This window comes from Thermomyces lanuginosus (assembly GCF_041956635.1).
Source record: "Thermomyces lanuginosus strain ATCC 200065 unplaced genomic scaffold VTN49scaffold_24, whole genome shotgun sequence".
NCBI lineage: Eukaryota > Fungi > Ascomycota > Eurotiomycetes > Eurotiales > Trichocomaceae > Thermomyces > Thermomyces lanuginosus.
The window spans coordinates 85,731-100,040 of NW_027192358.1; the positions used below are offsets into that span (position 1 = coordinate 85,731).

The 14,310-nt window shown below is 51.2% G+C and overlaps 6 protein-coding genes and 1 non-coding gene across 7 annotated transcripts; 4 read left to right on the plus strand and 3 right to left on the minus strand.

Annotated features, from left to right (window-relative positions):
- Positions 1 to 48: 48 nt before the first annotated feature.
- Positions 49 to 1,323, minus strand: VTN49DRAFT_1947 (uncharacterized protein; the record flags this gene model as incomplete). Its single annotated transcript, XM_069409617.1, has 1 exon — positions 49 to 1,323. One exon carries the CDS (start codon positions 1,321 to 1,323, stop codon positions 49 to 51), a length of 1,275 nt encoding a protein of 424 aa, XP_069269704.1.
- Positions 1,324 to 1,993: 670 nt separating this feature from the next.
- VTN49DRAFT_1948 (uncharacterized protein) lies at positions 1,994 to 3,796 on the plus strand (the record flags this gene model as incomplete). Its single annotated transcript, XM_069409618.1, has 5 exons — positions 1,994 to 2,164; positions 2,237 to 2,381; positions 2,443 to 2,620; positions 2,684 to 3,120; positions 3,183 to 3,796. 5 exons carry the CDS (start codon positions 1,994 to 1,996, stop codon positions 3,794 to 3,796), a joined length of 1,545 nt encoding a protein of 514 aa, XP_069269705.1.
- A 967-nt stretch (positions 3,797 to 4,763) lies between these two features.
- VTN49DRAFT_1949 (uncharacterized protein) lies at positions 4,764 to 5,710 on the plus strand (the record flags this gene model as incomplete). The annotated part of the gene is made up of 3 exons (XM_069409619.1): positions 4,764 to 5,068; positions 5,145 to 5,513; positions 5,566 to 5,710. 3 exons carry the CDS (start codon positions 4,764 to 4,766, stop codon positions 5,708 to 5,710), a joined length of 819 nt encoding a protein of 272 aa, XP_069269706.1.
- Positions 5,711 to 5,840: 130 nt separating this feature from the next.
- Positions 5,841 to 5,923, minus strand: VTN49DRAFT_t34. The gene has a single exon. It is a non-coding gene; the product is annotated as a tRNA-Ser (tRNA).
- Positions 5,924 to 6,594: 671 nt separating this feature from the next.
- Positions 6,595 to 7,539, plus strand: VTN49DRAFT_1950 (uncharacterized protein; the record flags this gene model as incomplete). Its single annotated transcript, XM_069409621.1, has 1 exon — positions 6,595 to 7,539. The coding sequence occupies one exon, from the start codon at positions 6,595 to 6,597 to the stop codon at positions 7,537 to 7,539; it is 945 nt and encodes a 314-aa protein (XP_069269707.1).
- A 220-nt stretch (positions 7,540 to 7,759) lies between these two features.
- VTN49DRAFT_1951 (uncharacterized protein) lies at positions 7,760 to 10,155 on the minus strand (the record flags this gene model as incomplete). The annotated part of the gene is made up of 5 exons (XM_069409622.1): positions 7,760 to 8,239; positions 8,295 to 8,700; positions 8,747 to 9,181; positions 9,239 to 9,982; positions 10,046 to 10,155. The coding sequence occupies 5 exons, from the start codon at positions 10,153 to 10,155 to the stop codon at positions 7,760 to 7,762; spliced, it is 2,175 nt and encodes a 724-aa protein (XP_069269708.1).
- A 1,358-nt stretch (positions 10,156 to 11,513) lies between these two features.
- Positions 11,514 to 14,290, plus strand: VTN49DRAFT_1952 (uncharacterized protein; the record flags this gene model as incomplete). The annotated part of the gene is made up of 3 exons (XM_069409623.1): positions 11,514 to 13,134; positions 13,191 to 13,711; positions 13,778 to 14,290. 3 exons carry the CDS (start codon positions 11,514 to 11,516, stop codon positions 14,288 to 14,290), a joined length of 2,655 nt encoding a protein of 884 aa, XP_069269709.1.
- Positions 14,291 to 14,310: the final 20 nt, after the last annotated feature.

Sequence of the window (14,310 nt, forward strand, 5' to 3'; positions counted from 1 at the left end):
AATCGTCAAGATTTACTAGCTGGCAGATGCTCTTGTGTTCGATTGGTTTCACCACTTTGGAATTTTGGCAGAGAACTCAGGATGGAACTTCTTCATATAGGTCGTGTCATCTCGCTTCCGTATGCCACAGTCTAGGTACTGCTGATGCAGCTGTGCCAACCTTTCTCGATCAAGCTCGATCCCCAGGCCAGGGCTGGTCGGTACGACCACGCCGCCGTTCTCCCACTTCAGCGCGCCATCCACGATGACATCTTCATCGCGGCGCTTCCACGGCCAATGTGTGTCGCACGCGTAGTCCAAGTTCGGCGTCGCCGCAGCCAGATGCGTCATAGCGGCGAGAGAAATTCCCAAATGGCTGTTGGAATGCATCGAGAGACGCATGCCCCACGTGGCACAAATGGCAGCCAGCGTCTGTGACTTGCGCAGGCCGCCCCAAAAGTGATGATCGGAGAGAACCACTTTGACTGCATTCTTGCGCGTTGACTCGGGGAGATGGTTGAACGCAACGACCGCCATGTTTGTCGCCAGCGGCATGGGCGCCTCCTTGGCCACCTCTGCCATGCCATCGATGCCCGGCGCAGGATCCTCCAAGTATTCTACGATACCCTCCAGCTCCTTTGCAACCCATTTCGAGGTCTCCACGGTCCAAGCTGCGTTGGGGTCTAACCGCAGCGGGAAGCCTGGGAACGCCTCGTGCAGCTTCTTGATTGCCTGCACTTCTTGTTCGGGTGGGAACACGCCACCCTTGAGTTTGATGGCCTTAAAGCCGTACTCGTCAATGATCTTTCGTGCCTGCTTCACCAGACCCTCTGGGTCTAATGCCGGCCCATACTCGTCGTCTGCGTCGTCGCCTGGGTGCCGGCCCCATTTATAGAAGAGATAGGCCGAGTACTGGACATTGTCCCGGATGCGTCCACCGAGTAACTCACTGACGGGAACGCCGGCCAATTTTCCCTGGATATCGAGGCATGCCACCTCGAACGGCGAGAAGACTTTATCCACTGTGGAGGCAGTCGTGACCATACCGGCCATGCCGTCGCCGCCGGTAGAAGTGTCGCTGGCTAGGGACTCGGCGCATAATCTGTAGATTGTATTCAGTTCATACACTGATCGGCCTTTGATCAGGTCCGCGGCTCGTTGCAGCCGCGCCAAGTGTTCGGTGTCGCCGTAGGATTCGCCCAGGCCGTAGGTATTCTCGGTGATGACTTCGATGATGGTTCGTAATGCAAAGGGTTCATGCACGCCGACGCTGTTTAGCAGGGGCATGTCGTGGAATGCCACTGGCGTGATGATGATGTCTTTGATTGTGGCATGTTGAGCCATGGTGCGTTGTGCCTGTGATTATCAGATTGAGATGCACGATTGGATTCAGAGGATTTGAACGTATGGCATTCTACTAGATAAACATACTTATTGCAATCGATTCATCGGGTCTTCGATCGCACTACACTCTGTTCACAGGATATTACTCCAGATCAAATCTCATCGTTCACCTTGATCCGATGAACAAGTTCGGATTCGCGGGATAAGATTCAGTCGGAAAAGCATCCACTCCCAAACGGAAAATATGAACTGCTTTTCCGCAGCATATTGCGGCCCCCCACGACCCAGCCACCGTGGAGCAGAGATCTGGAAAAGCAGACTGCAGATCCTCCACTTCTCCAGGTCTTACCCCATCCTTGGCAGATCCAAAGAAAGCTTAGTGAGACTGCCAAGGGTCGGGGTAAACAAGCTCTCTTACTCAATAGAATCCAAGAATGGATAACATGATGCTTGAGCTTCAAGTTCGGCTTGATCTAGCTTGCAACTTAGTAGTCCTGTTAGTTTAGGGGAAGCGGATATATCCGAGCGTGTCATTTGGAAAGCATTGGCGCGAGTATATCATCGGGGAACTACCCGTCGATGATCACCAGGTGCTGCCCAAAGTTGTGTTTAGTTCACTACTTGGTAGCTACTAGCAATTTGTTTTCAGTGATATTCAGTTGTTGTCAAGATGGCTTTGTCGTCAGAGATTGATGTGGCCGACCTCAAGAAGGCAGAACATGTTGAGGTCTCACCAAAGATTGTTGAAATCGACACGTTTCGTGTCGTCGGCATCAGTGATGAGGATGCCGAGTTCTACAAGGAGTATCCTGAGGAGAAGCGGAAGAGGATCTTTCGAAAGGTGAGAAACTATTATGCTGGATTTGCCGTCCACAGTCTGTAGGACCTCTTTGCTGATGTGTAGTGATGGCAGGTTGATGTTCGACTAATTCCAATGTTGTCATTGCTGTACTTGATCTGTCACATCGATCGCGCCAATATTGGCAATGCGAAGATCGAGGGCATGATCGAAGACTTGAACATGACCGGCGTGCAGTACAACACGGTTCTATCTATTTGTGCGCGCACAGCACTTTTTCATGAATAGGGTGCGAAGAGCGTTACTGACTAGTCCTACAGTTTTCATTCCTTATGTCCTGCTCGAAGTCCCCAGTAACATTCTGCTCAAGAAATTCAAGCGTCCTTCGACGTATATTGGCATCCTCGCCACCTGCTGGGGTATTGTCATGACGTTAACAGGTGTCGTTCAGAACTTCGCCGGGCTGATGGTCGTTCGAATTCTGCTCGGCATTTTTGAGTGAGTTCACACAGCATCTGCCATGGCCGTATTCTCGCTGACTCGGTTCGCTCTTGATTTCAGGGCTGGATTCTTCCCTGGCGCAATCTATCTGTGCTCATATTGGTACATGCCTAAGGATCTTGCGGCAAGAATTTCCTTCTTTTACTGCGCGAGTGCTCTATCAGGCGCCTTTTCAGGTCTCCTTGCCGCAGCCATTGCGCAAATGGACGGGATCGGCGGCGTGGAGGGTTGGCGATGGATTTTCATCCTGGAAGGCATCGCCACCGTAGCCATTGGTGTCGCTTGCTTCCTCCTCCTCATCGACACTCCGGCCCTCTCCAAGCGCTGGCTCGAGCCAGATGAGATTCGCTATCTGGAGCTCTCCATGTTCATCAAGCAAGGCGGAGCGTTCCACGACGAGTCCGGGTTCAGATGGAAGGATCTGAGAATGGTCCTCACGAACTGGAGAATTTACATGCAGGCTTACTTCCTACTGTGCCAGTCGGCTCTGTCCTATGGTACGGTATCCTCAATTAGAAAATCGGATCAGCATCGACCTAACTGAGAATTACGCAAACAGGAACCAAGTTCACCCTCCCAACCATCACCAAAGCCATGGGCTTCAGTTCCACCGAAGCCCAACTTACTTCTGCGCCGCCGTACGTGATGGGCGCGATTTCCGCCATCTTCTTCGCCAGTCTCTCCGATCGCTTCTACTGGCGAATGCCTTTTGTGGCCGTGCCAATGATCATCGTAACGATCGGTTACTCGATCATTATCTCGCTGCATGGTGCGCTGGAGGAGAGGAAAGGAGTCGCTTATTTCGCCGTCATGGTCGCCGTCGCCGGTATCTTCCCCATCCAGGCGGGCGCTGCGTCGTGGAACGCAAATAACATTGCACCTGCTTCCCGACGAGCCATTGGTATTGCCCTCATGAACTGCACGGGTAACGTCGGTGGTATCATCGGCAGTTTCATGTACCTGGAGCGCGAGAAACCCAAGTACTACACAGGATTCGGGCTCAGCCTTGCCTTGGGAGGAACAGGGCTGATTGTGTCTTTCATTCTGGAGTGGAGCTACATTCTGGCTAATAAGAGGAAAGAGAAGCTGGTTGATGAGGCGAGGGCTAAGTACACGGAGGAGGAATTGTTTGACATGGGTGATCGGTCTCCGTTGTTCAAGCACGTCCTTTGAGATGGCCTTCTGTTACCGCGTTCTCGTCTGTATCTATTCGACAAAATTGCTGGATATCGGTCATTCGGCCTACAATATGACTCGGCTCTCCAATGAACTCTCAGTATATCCGTAGCATTGAAGTTGAACGGAAACCATGGTGTTCGTTGCATCAACCAAGCCCGTCAACAAGGAAGCGAGGGGAGCTTGGTGGCCCATTACCCATATCTGATCGTCAATCTTTTCGTGATACTCAAGTTTATCCTGAGGCTTGGGAATATCAGTTTGAACAAATACTAAACTGATGACCAGAGTTTGAGAGCATCGTCCATCCGAATGGAGCTAGAGGCGGTCTCGCAAGAGGTACTGCATCTATTCATAGATATTCCTTGATATGGTATAGCGCGCCAAGATATACTCCACATATCCAGGAGAAATTGACCGAATATGGTAAGTATGGCGTAGACAACGGTGCTGCAATTATCCATTATCACTTGCCTACATAGAGAAATATACAGGATGGTATTGCGCTCATCTTGGAGAGCTCACGCCTCGGAGAAGCATGAACGGGCCTAGCGCTTACGACGGCATTGAACACTAGGTACTAAGTTACCGTGGTCACGAGGCAAAACAGGACCCGAGAGTGACGGACTGACAAAGCATGGGATCTAGACCTATTAGATCCGTCACCAGTGAAATTTTGCGTTCTCACCAGCTGCGGTGTTCCGTCCGACGGAAAAGTGCCATATCGGAGCAATTCCGAACGTTGTGACCCAAGCTCCTACTGTCTTGATTATGAAGCCTAGTTCTATGATTCATGATATTCTACTGCTGAGTACTATTCGCCGGTGTGGAGTGATGTAACAAGAAGCTTTAACGTATATCAATAAAGCTGGTGTGCAAATTATCAGCTCTCGAGATTCATCCTTTCTTGAGTTCCGTTTCGAGATTTTGTGTTTTTGCTGTCCGTAACTGCTTTATCTGAACCATGTCGTTGGCCATATCCAAGCGCCTCGAAGGCAAAACTATCTTGATCACCGGTGCCTCGTCAGGCATTGGACGGTCCACTGCCTTTGAATTTGCGCGCACAGCGCCGAAGAATTTGAAGCTGATCCTGACGGCGCGTCGTGTCGATAAGCTCCATCAGATCGCGGCGGACATTCAAAAGGAAGTGGGCGACGGTGTCCAGGTGCTGCCCGTCCAACTCGATGTCAGCAAGCCGGATGAAGTGCGTGAGTTTGTTGGCAAACTGCCTGAGGAGTTCAAGGATATTGATGTCCTGGTCAACAATGCGTGAGTTACATTCGACTAACTTTCCTGTGAAACGTTGATAATGGTGTGGAAATGGAAAGCTGATTAGAGAATTCAGTGGCCTCTCCAGAGGCGTCGCACGGGCCCCGGAAATCGCCGAGGAAGATATGAACATCATGTTCGATACTAATGTCACGGGCTTGATCAACATGACACAAGCGATCCTACCTATTATGCTCCGTCGCAACAACGGCGAAGGCGCGGGAGACATTATCAACCTTGGATCGATTGCGGGCCGTGAGCCGTACGTCGGGGGAAGCATCTACTGCGCCACCAAAGCCGCCGTCAAGTCCTTTACGGAGAGCTTGCGCAAGGAGCTGATCTCTACGCGCATCCGGGTCATCGAGATCGACCCTGGCCAAGTCGAGACGGAGTTCTCGATTGTGAGGTACTATGGCGATAAGAACAAAGCAGATGCTGTCTATGCGTATGTATTCCCCTCGGATTTTTATCGGATGCTTTTGCTAACTCGTGTTCAGAGGAGTCACGCCCTTGACACCCGATGACATTGCAGAGATTATTGTGTTTGCTGCTGGGCGCAAAGAGAATGTTGTCATTGCGGACTTACTGGTCTTCCCTAACCACCAGGCGAGCGCCACCATCATGCACCGCAGGCCAACATAAGACTTCATTCCGAATTATATGCAAGATTTTTGCATTTAAATCTAGAAATATCACCTATTCACGGTTTCTCTTATGCTGCAATGTGCATACTAGTTGATTTTTAAATGACCGCATAAAAAAAGTAATTATGCGACAGGACTGGGATTCGAACCCAGGCGGGCGAACCCACGCGCTTAGCAGGCGCGCGCCTTAATACCACTCGGCCATCCTGTCTATATCCCCGCCAATTTGTGCGTGCGTGTCCTCACGAAGAGCGCGAACAACACACGTGATCAGCAAGCCCTCATTCTTGGCATTGGGTCGACCTTCCCATACAAATGAAGCTATCAATTCTTCATCAATTCAATTTATACTGCTATGAGTCATGTGGCTTGTTCGCATACGTCATGAAATCGAAGAATTCGAGAGCTCAGGTTGCCGCCCCTTAGTGGTTGATGTGGGAATACCTATTAGATTGGACGCGGGGTAGGTACTTTCGTATGGTTGGAGGATTCCCGAAAAGGGTCAGTGGTCTTATCCGTCGGAAAAGCACCTTGCTTATCCGAACCCTAATTGCAGGTCAACGACATCACAACATCGGGTCAGAGTCCGATGATGATTGGGATTCCATCTATGCGGCCGCCTCGTTTCTTGGACGGGGCTGGAGGAGTATATTGTTCTTCAATCATGGGAGGAACGCTATCCCTTTTGTTGGTTGAGCCGAGGCTGACAGACGGATAGCTATGGGGGGGGGGGTCAATCGATCTGTATTTCTGCGTACTACTCTTCAGCTTCGTTCAACCTGCGTCAAACACTACTGGTAGTTGTCGCTTTGATCACTGCAATTGTACTTCAAAAGTCAAACAAGGTAGCGAGCTTGAACAAGGAGAATTGCCATCGTCATCATGCCTTCGTTTAATGTCCCTCCGAGCGGAGTCTGGGCACCAGCCATCACCTTCTTCGATCACACCACAGACACCATTGATACGGAGTCCCAGGCAAAATACTACTCCTACCTCTCCAAAACTGGTCTTGTCGGGCTGGTCGTGCTAGGAACCAACGCGGAAACCTTCCTCCTGACTCGCGAGGAGCGCAAAACCCTCCTGCAAACTGCGCGGAAAGCATGCGGGCCGACATATCCCATCATGGCCGGCGTCGGCGGGCATTCCACAAAGCAAGTCCTGGAATATATTGCTGACGCTGCGGAGGCTGGCGCCAACTACGTCCTGGTTCTGCCCCCCGGTTACTTCGGCAAGCAAACAACCCCGGAGGTCGTCGAGCGCTTCTTCGACGACGTGGCAACTAAAAGTTCCTTGCCCATCGTCATTTACAATTTCCCGGCTGTCTGCAACGGAATCGATCTCGATTCGGCCACCATCGCAAAGCTCGCCCGGAAACATAGTAACATTGTCGGCGTAAAGCTGACCTGCGGCGCGGTCGCCAAAATAACGCGGCTGGCGGCCGAGTTCCCGTCAACAAGATTCGCGACGTTTGCAGGACAGTCGGATTTTCTGATCGGGGCGCTGGCCTCCGGTGCGGCGGGGACGATTGCTGGATTTGCGAATGTGTTTCCTAAGACGATCGTGAGGATTTATGATTTGTATGTGCAGGGAAAGATCCAGGAGGCGGGGGAGTTGCATCGGAAAGCCGCGCTGGCGGAACAGCCGTGCAAGGCGGGGATTGCGTCCGTTAAATATGCGGCGGCTTTGAATACGGCAAAGGCAGCGGGCATTGATGGTGCGGTTGAGAAGCTCAAGCCGAGACGGCCATATATCGAGCCCTCGGATGCGGCGAAGAAGCTCATTGAGTCACAAACTGAGCCTTTGGTGAGCATTGAGGCGAGTCTATAGAGGTATCGGCTAGATAGGATTGTTAGAGCATAAATATACTAGCCTTTGCTGTCAATAATTATACCAATTCTCATGCAATCCCATTGTCGAACAGGAATTCGACTTGCGTCAAGGAACAGGTTCCATGACTTGATCGTTTCAATGGTGGTAAAAGAAAGCAGAATTAATCTGAAATTTCCCATTCCTGTACACGCTCATAGCCGACAGTACATTCCTATACTTACATCCGAAACGAATCATCATTCAACAGGGCATCAAAATTACCCAATCCTGATGACACCATCGACGCAAACTGGCCCCAGCCGGAGTAGTCCGCAACTGCAGAGTTTGCCATTGCATTGAAGTTCATCCCAGTCTCTCCCATCAAATCCGTACCCGTGTAGTTCGTGGACGGGCTCTCGTCTATCGTCAATGACGTGGTCTGAAAGCCGCTGTCCCGAGAATAGCTGTCCATCTCCTCCAGACTCGTGGTTGATGGACGAAAACGCTTCGTTTGGCGCAACGCTTCGACGCGAAGCTCCTCCAATACGAGACAATAACGCTCTGGAAGGGATTCTTTCTGCGCAATGCGCGACAGATGGGACTGGCATCGTGTTGCTGCTGCAAAGTATTTGCTATACACCTCTGGTGGAGAGGCTCGTTTCTGGATGACGTAGACATAAAGCACGATCGTTGCAGAGAAGGCAAAGTATGCAGCGATCTGCCATCCAATTAGCTCATTCCCTTTGCAAGTTCAACAGACTGTCCCCACGAACCCAAAATGCGCGGAACATCTGACGGTTCTGTGTTATGTCGTCGATTGTATTTACGATATTCATAGCTGCAAGCAGGCATTGTTGTATACTCTCTTCGGTTTGTGGGTGTTCGTTACCGGCACTTGCGCCTTCCTGAGAAAGGTTCGCGAAATTACTCAACAGGAATGGCCTGTGAGTCAAGATAATGGCATGCCAATATGTCAGGTTGAGAACGTTGCGCTGACGCTGGAAGATCGGAATGAGAAGCGATGTGCTTAATGCGTCCGCGTCCAGGAATCGAGACAATTCTGCTCGCCAATTGCTCAGTTCTTTGGAGATCGCTTGGGTCAACATTGCCCGGCGACTCAGGGATATTGGTTTGATAGAGTAGAGGTCACGCAGTATCCTTCCAATGATACGAGCAATTCTGTATCTCTTAGTCACCAGCGTAGAACGGGAGGAAGTCTACTTACTTGATATGAGCGATCGAACCAAACATCACTGACTGGCCGCCATTGGGCCGGGATGGTTGAATTCGGTCTGGCAGTATCTCATGATCGTCGACGCATGCGGGAAGCTCACTATCAATGTCTTCATCGTGAAACGTTCGCGGTCTACCCAGGGTGACGCTGAGGTACGTGTCTAGAGTATAAGCGCACCAAAAGGTCCGCCGGCGACTTTCTGCTTCAATATAGTTCAACCCGCTTGCCGCATCGGGGCGCCTGTCCCTGTTGAGACCGATTGCTAGTGCCAAGTGTGCAGTCGTTCCAAAGAGACTCCAGCAGTGGTTGATGCGAGATTGGGAAAGAAGGTAATAGCACTGCGTCAGACGTGCTTGGACACTGGTCAAACGGATTGAGCCTCTTTCCTTTGTGAGCTGGTGCTCGGCGGCCAGGTAGTATCGAACGCTGTAAATCGCTCGTATCTAGCGTTCTCCCATCTTGACTCTGAAATCAGTTACTGACCTGAGATCCGGCAGACCCGGTTTGGCATCGTCAGGCATATAAACTGCCCCTTGGGCAAATACCATGAGCAACAACGCGATCTTTGCTGGCGCTGTATCTGCGTCACGCATAACGCCAAAGGTGTCATAGAATTCCCCAAACCATTCTTGAATCGTTGGTCGGTGAAGAAAGCGGTATGTGGGCATTGCAAAATCAAAGTACCGGTCTACCAAACGCTGGGCTTCCTCTTTTGGAAGCATCATGCAGAAAGATGGATCAAACTCGGGGGGATGCAGAGGCGCGTCCCCAAACGTGAAAATACTGCTCGAGCGAGAAAACGAAATGGCTTTGTGAAGGCGCTTTTGCACTCTAAGCAGAAAGGATACGCCAGAGGCAGGGCCAATATAATGTCCCTGCAGATCGGTCTGGGATGGTTCTGGAGAATTTCGTGATGACCCTGGCCCGAACGTCGATGCTGATGGTTCGAGATAGTTGGGTGAGAGCTCGTGGCCTTGTAAGCCAGCTTGCTGAGTCGTGGTCTCTGCCGTCGTCGGCATTCCGGCATACTGTTGTCCAGGACCCGGTGGGCTTGCGCTGGTCGTTGTGATGTTTGCTGTAGAGACTTGGCTGTCTCCCGTCTCTGACTCGAACGCCGGGAGAATGGTAGGCACCCTGCCTCTTGCATAAGCACAGTCAAACGTGCAGTTAGACTTGGTTTGGATGCAGAACTCGCATGGCTGTCTGCCATTGCACTTAATCTTCCTTCTGAATTAGTCGCGTCAATGATCAGCATTGCTTTCTGCTGTTTGTTGATGAACTGATCCTTACTTCTTACATCGATCGCAAGCTCGAGTGACCCTCACCCTCCCATTATTATTTTTCCGCTTCTTGGACGGGCGGGGATTGTCATCCGAGGGTGACTGGCGATCTAGTGTCATGTATGCTATCTACCGGCTGGAAATGGATGATTGAGACGTGATGAGATCCATAGCATTTGGTCTGTCTTTGACGAAAGGACTTGAACTAAGGTCGCGTGGACTCGTATCTGGGGTTCCTGGAGGCACTTTAGTACCTGATACTTCAAGCTGTCCAAGACATGGACGCCTTAGGCACTAAGTTAATCCTGTTCGGGCAGTCATGATTAATGCCCCAGACTTGAAGAGAGCCCCAGATCTCAAGCTTAGAACAGCTTTATGATGAAATTGCGGGGAAGTCAACATGTTACCAGGGGTTGCTCAATATAATATAATACAATGATACATAGTGCAAAACCAGCGGTTGGGGCTGGCTGGTGTAATTCTTCAATGATTGCCTGACCCAGAGCTCCATAACTTGTAGAACTTGGAAGAGCAGAGCCCCGGAAGGAAGCCGATTTAACCAGCACGTGGACATGGAGATGCGGGTTCTTTTGCAAAAATGCCATAGGGAAATTTTGTAAGCTAAAATGATTTGCTTTCCAGATTTTCGTGGATTTGAAATGCCAGCTTCCAATCAGAACTGGATCGTGCTACAAGTTGTGACTCATGCGAACATCAACGACTCCCATTGGCTCGACATTCTCTGGATCAGATTTGTGATCGCAGAAACGGCCTCTCATTGGCCGATCTCTGCTCTCTGATAAAAGGCAGATTCCGCATTCGTCAAGCAGCAGATGGTCCATGTTGTGACCAGGTAAGTTACTTGTTAGGTCAAGCAGTTCAGCGCCAGAAGAGAGAACGCCCGAATCTTTCAGCCTCCAAGCTGCTACTCCTGCAGGGCTTTTCCTATCTAGACCTCTCAAGTCCGCTTGCTCTGCGTGATTCTTGCCGCAGCGGAAATTTTTTTTCCCCCACGGCTAGGGACTTCGCGGTACAAGTACGAGGTTCCCCTTGACATTCTGCCTTAGCGTGCCAACCATCTAACAAGTTCCAGACGCCCCCGTGGCCCCATCTATTGGAGTCGGCCTCGGCGCCCACATTTCCCAATCATCGGCAAAATATTGTAGAAATCCCTGATCCTCGGCCGTTTCACGCTGTGTTTTCCGGCCGGTACAGCTGATTGATATTGTTGACGCGGATCCCACTCGTCGATGCTGGAATCGTCCCGATTTGCCAGTCTTGCGCGACGGAGATCGGGGCCATTTGGACGTCCGTGAGTCAAGAGTGGCGCCCCTGCTCTTGGGCCTCTCCAGAGCGTCCTTTTACAATAGTAGTAAAAATACCCCTCCTGGCCAGTGCGATCTCATTGATTGATCTCGTCGGTCCGATGGACCGATTCCGCTCTAGATCCCGCAACAACTGTGGTAACGTCTTGGGGTATGGACAGCGATCCTCAGATATCTCACCCCAACCCCACTCAGAGCACAGTCGGCTTGCGTGACGAGAATCGGCCGCTGAATCATAGCATCCAGCCACGCGACGGTCCGGCAGGGCCGTTTGGGCCGGTGCCCTTCCGGGTATCCTCGTCCCAACAACAGCCTACGGGAGCACCGCAGACCACTCGTGATCAGGCCATCCGGATCCCCTCCCGGAGCCACTCCACAACAAAATCAGAGGATGCCTCCGAGCGATCACATGATGCCGGCGACCCTCTTACCGACCTAAAACGACCGCGGGCCTGTGAAGGCTGCCGTCAACTGAAAGTTCGCTGCGAATTCGACAGTAACAACGCAGGCTCGTGTCGAAGATGCACGAAGGCGAAGAGAACTTGCGTCACCACTGCGCCCAACAAAAGGCGGCAGAGGAAAACGGACAGTCGCGTCGCCGAGCTGGAGAAGAAGATCGATGCTCTGACCGCGAGTCTCCAGTCGCGACAGATGGAACAAAGAGGAGGGTCGTTGGGCATGAGCTTCCATGAGCCAAAACAAGAGGGCACTGCGTCAAGGCGATGGCTCGGAGGTGCTCCTCCAGTCCCGAGGCCTCCTGTCGTTGGGCTCTCACCCAATCCGGTGAGCAAACGCACGCATGAGGGAGACCCGAAGCCCACTACAAATTACGGTAGCGATGGCCTCAGGCGTAGTTCCAGGAGCGGCAGTCCAACCACTCCCAGCGGATCAACAAGCGGAATCCCCTGGTCACAACTTCCTTTTCGTAACGAAGAGGAGGAGGCCGATACCATTTTCCGGATCGATGGCAAGCCCTTTGACTTGATCGAACGAGGAGTCATCGATGCTGAAACGGCCACGAAAGCATTCAATCGCTTCACAGAACGATATGCCCCCATTGTTCCGGTGGTTGTTTTCCCACCAGGAACCACTATGAATACTGTTCGAGAAACGAAACCAATTCTATTTCATGCCATTATGGCCATTGTGATTGGTTACTTCCAGCCGTCATTGCAAACACAATTGACTTCCGAGGTTCATCGGATCTTTGCAGAGAAGATCGTCATCAAAGGCGAGAAATCGTTGGAGTTGATTCAAGCACTCTTGGTTTCTTGCTTTTGGTATCAGCCGCCTGACAATGCAGAGGAACTCAAGTTCTTTCAATTTATTTACATGGCTGTGGCAATGGCCGTAGAGATTGGGCTCTGCCGCCGATCACGCAGGCCGACGGGCGGCATGTGGGGGGTTCTGCTTAAAAAGGGATCACTTCCGGACCCGGACAGCGTGGAGGCTCGACGGACATGGCTGGGCTGTTACCTCGCCGCCGTAAATTCTTCGGTGGCTCTTCGTCGAGAATTGCTCTTTCGATGGAATCCGTATATGGATGAATGTGTGCAGATCTTGGCCACCTCCCCTGACGCCTTGCCCTCCGACAGAACGCTTGTCCATTGGACGAAACTGTGTCATATCCTCGAAGATATTGGACACCAGTTTGCCATGGATGATCCGCTGAGCAATGTTACCCTCAGTGACGCCAGAATGCAGTTCTTATTGAAGGGATTCGAGAGGCAACTGGACCAATGGAGGCATATGCTTACCCCAGAAGAGTATACGCGTACGTTTGCTTACATCTGACGCTTTGCCAAGGTTGATGGCTGATTTCCTCGACAGCGACTATTGAACATTTCGAACATATTGTGAACATCTTCATGCACGAAATTGCTATCCATACGAGTCATAGCGATCTCATAGAATTCCGACCACCATACTTGAATGCATTAGCAGATGACAAGCCGCCAGTGGATTGCGCGTCAACAATTCAGGTCGATGCCCTCACAGCGTGTATTACATCGATCCATAAGTCGATGGACATTATAGCGTCTTTCGACCCTGAGGATGTTATCTGTCTCCCAACAATATACTTTGCAAGGCTGGCGTATACATCTGTGGTCCTTCTGAAACTGTTGTCTACCATTTCACAGAGTGCTTCTCTGAGAAAAGTCATTCCGCCAGAGGAACTGCGTGTTGAGCAATATCTGCAAAAGGTGATCACCAGCTTGCAGGAGGCCGGATCGATTCCTGGTGGTCGAACGGCAGGGAAATTCTTCATGATCCTGAGAATTTTGATGAACTGGTTCTGGACCAAGCACAAAGTTGAAGATCGCCCTGCTTCGAGAGATGAGCAATCCAATGTAAGCATTGATTCCTTCCCTGATAACGCATCAGCGTCTCGTGCATATTGTGTTGACATCAACAAGTCTGCACCCCAAGGAGACATGGACAGTTCTGGAAATCAGACTGGACCATCGGCGCCTCAGAGCCAGAGTACTCATGATTCCACGCCCTCCGAGAGCAGAACTCATGCGACACAGGAAGAAATCACCCAGAGAGACGGATCAAATGGTGCACAGCAGTGGCCTGGCCAGCAAGAGACGTCAATGTTGCCGACTAGTAATGCTGAATCGTTGAGCCAAATACCTCAGAACCTAACTTTTGAACAACAACCATCACAGCCTCCTCCCCATTTGCAAACTCAGGGTCCGATCACAACCGGATACGAGACAGCATTCCCGAACTTAGCAACTGCGCAAGATCCTCAGCAGCGGCAGCTTCCATACCAACCAATTATCGATCCCGACACTGGGATGCAGATGTATGTCGACCCTGAGAGCTTGATTACGCTCGGAAGTATTCTTCACGAGGATTTTATGGATATGGCTGCACCTTTTCTGGATAATATGTATCCAGGAAGCGCAGGGAACTGGTACTAGAGCCGAAGCCGGGGAGTAAT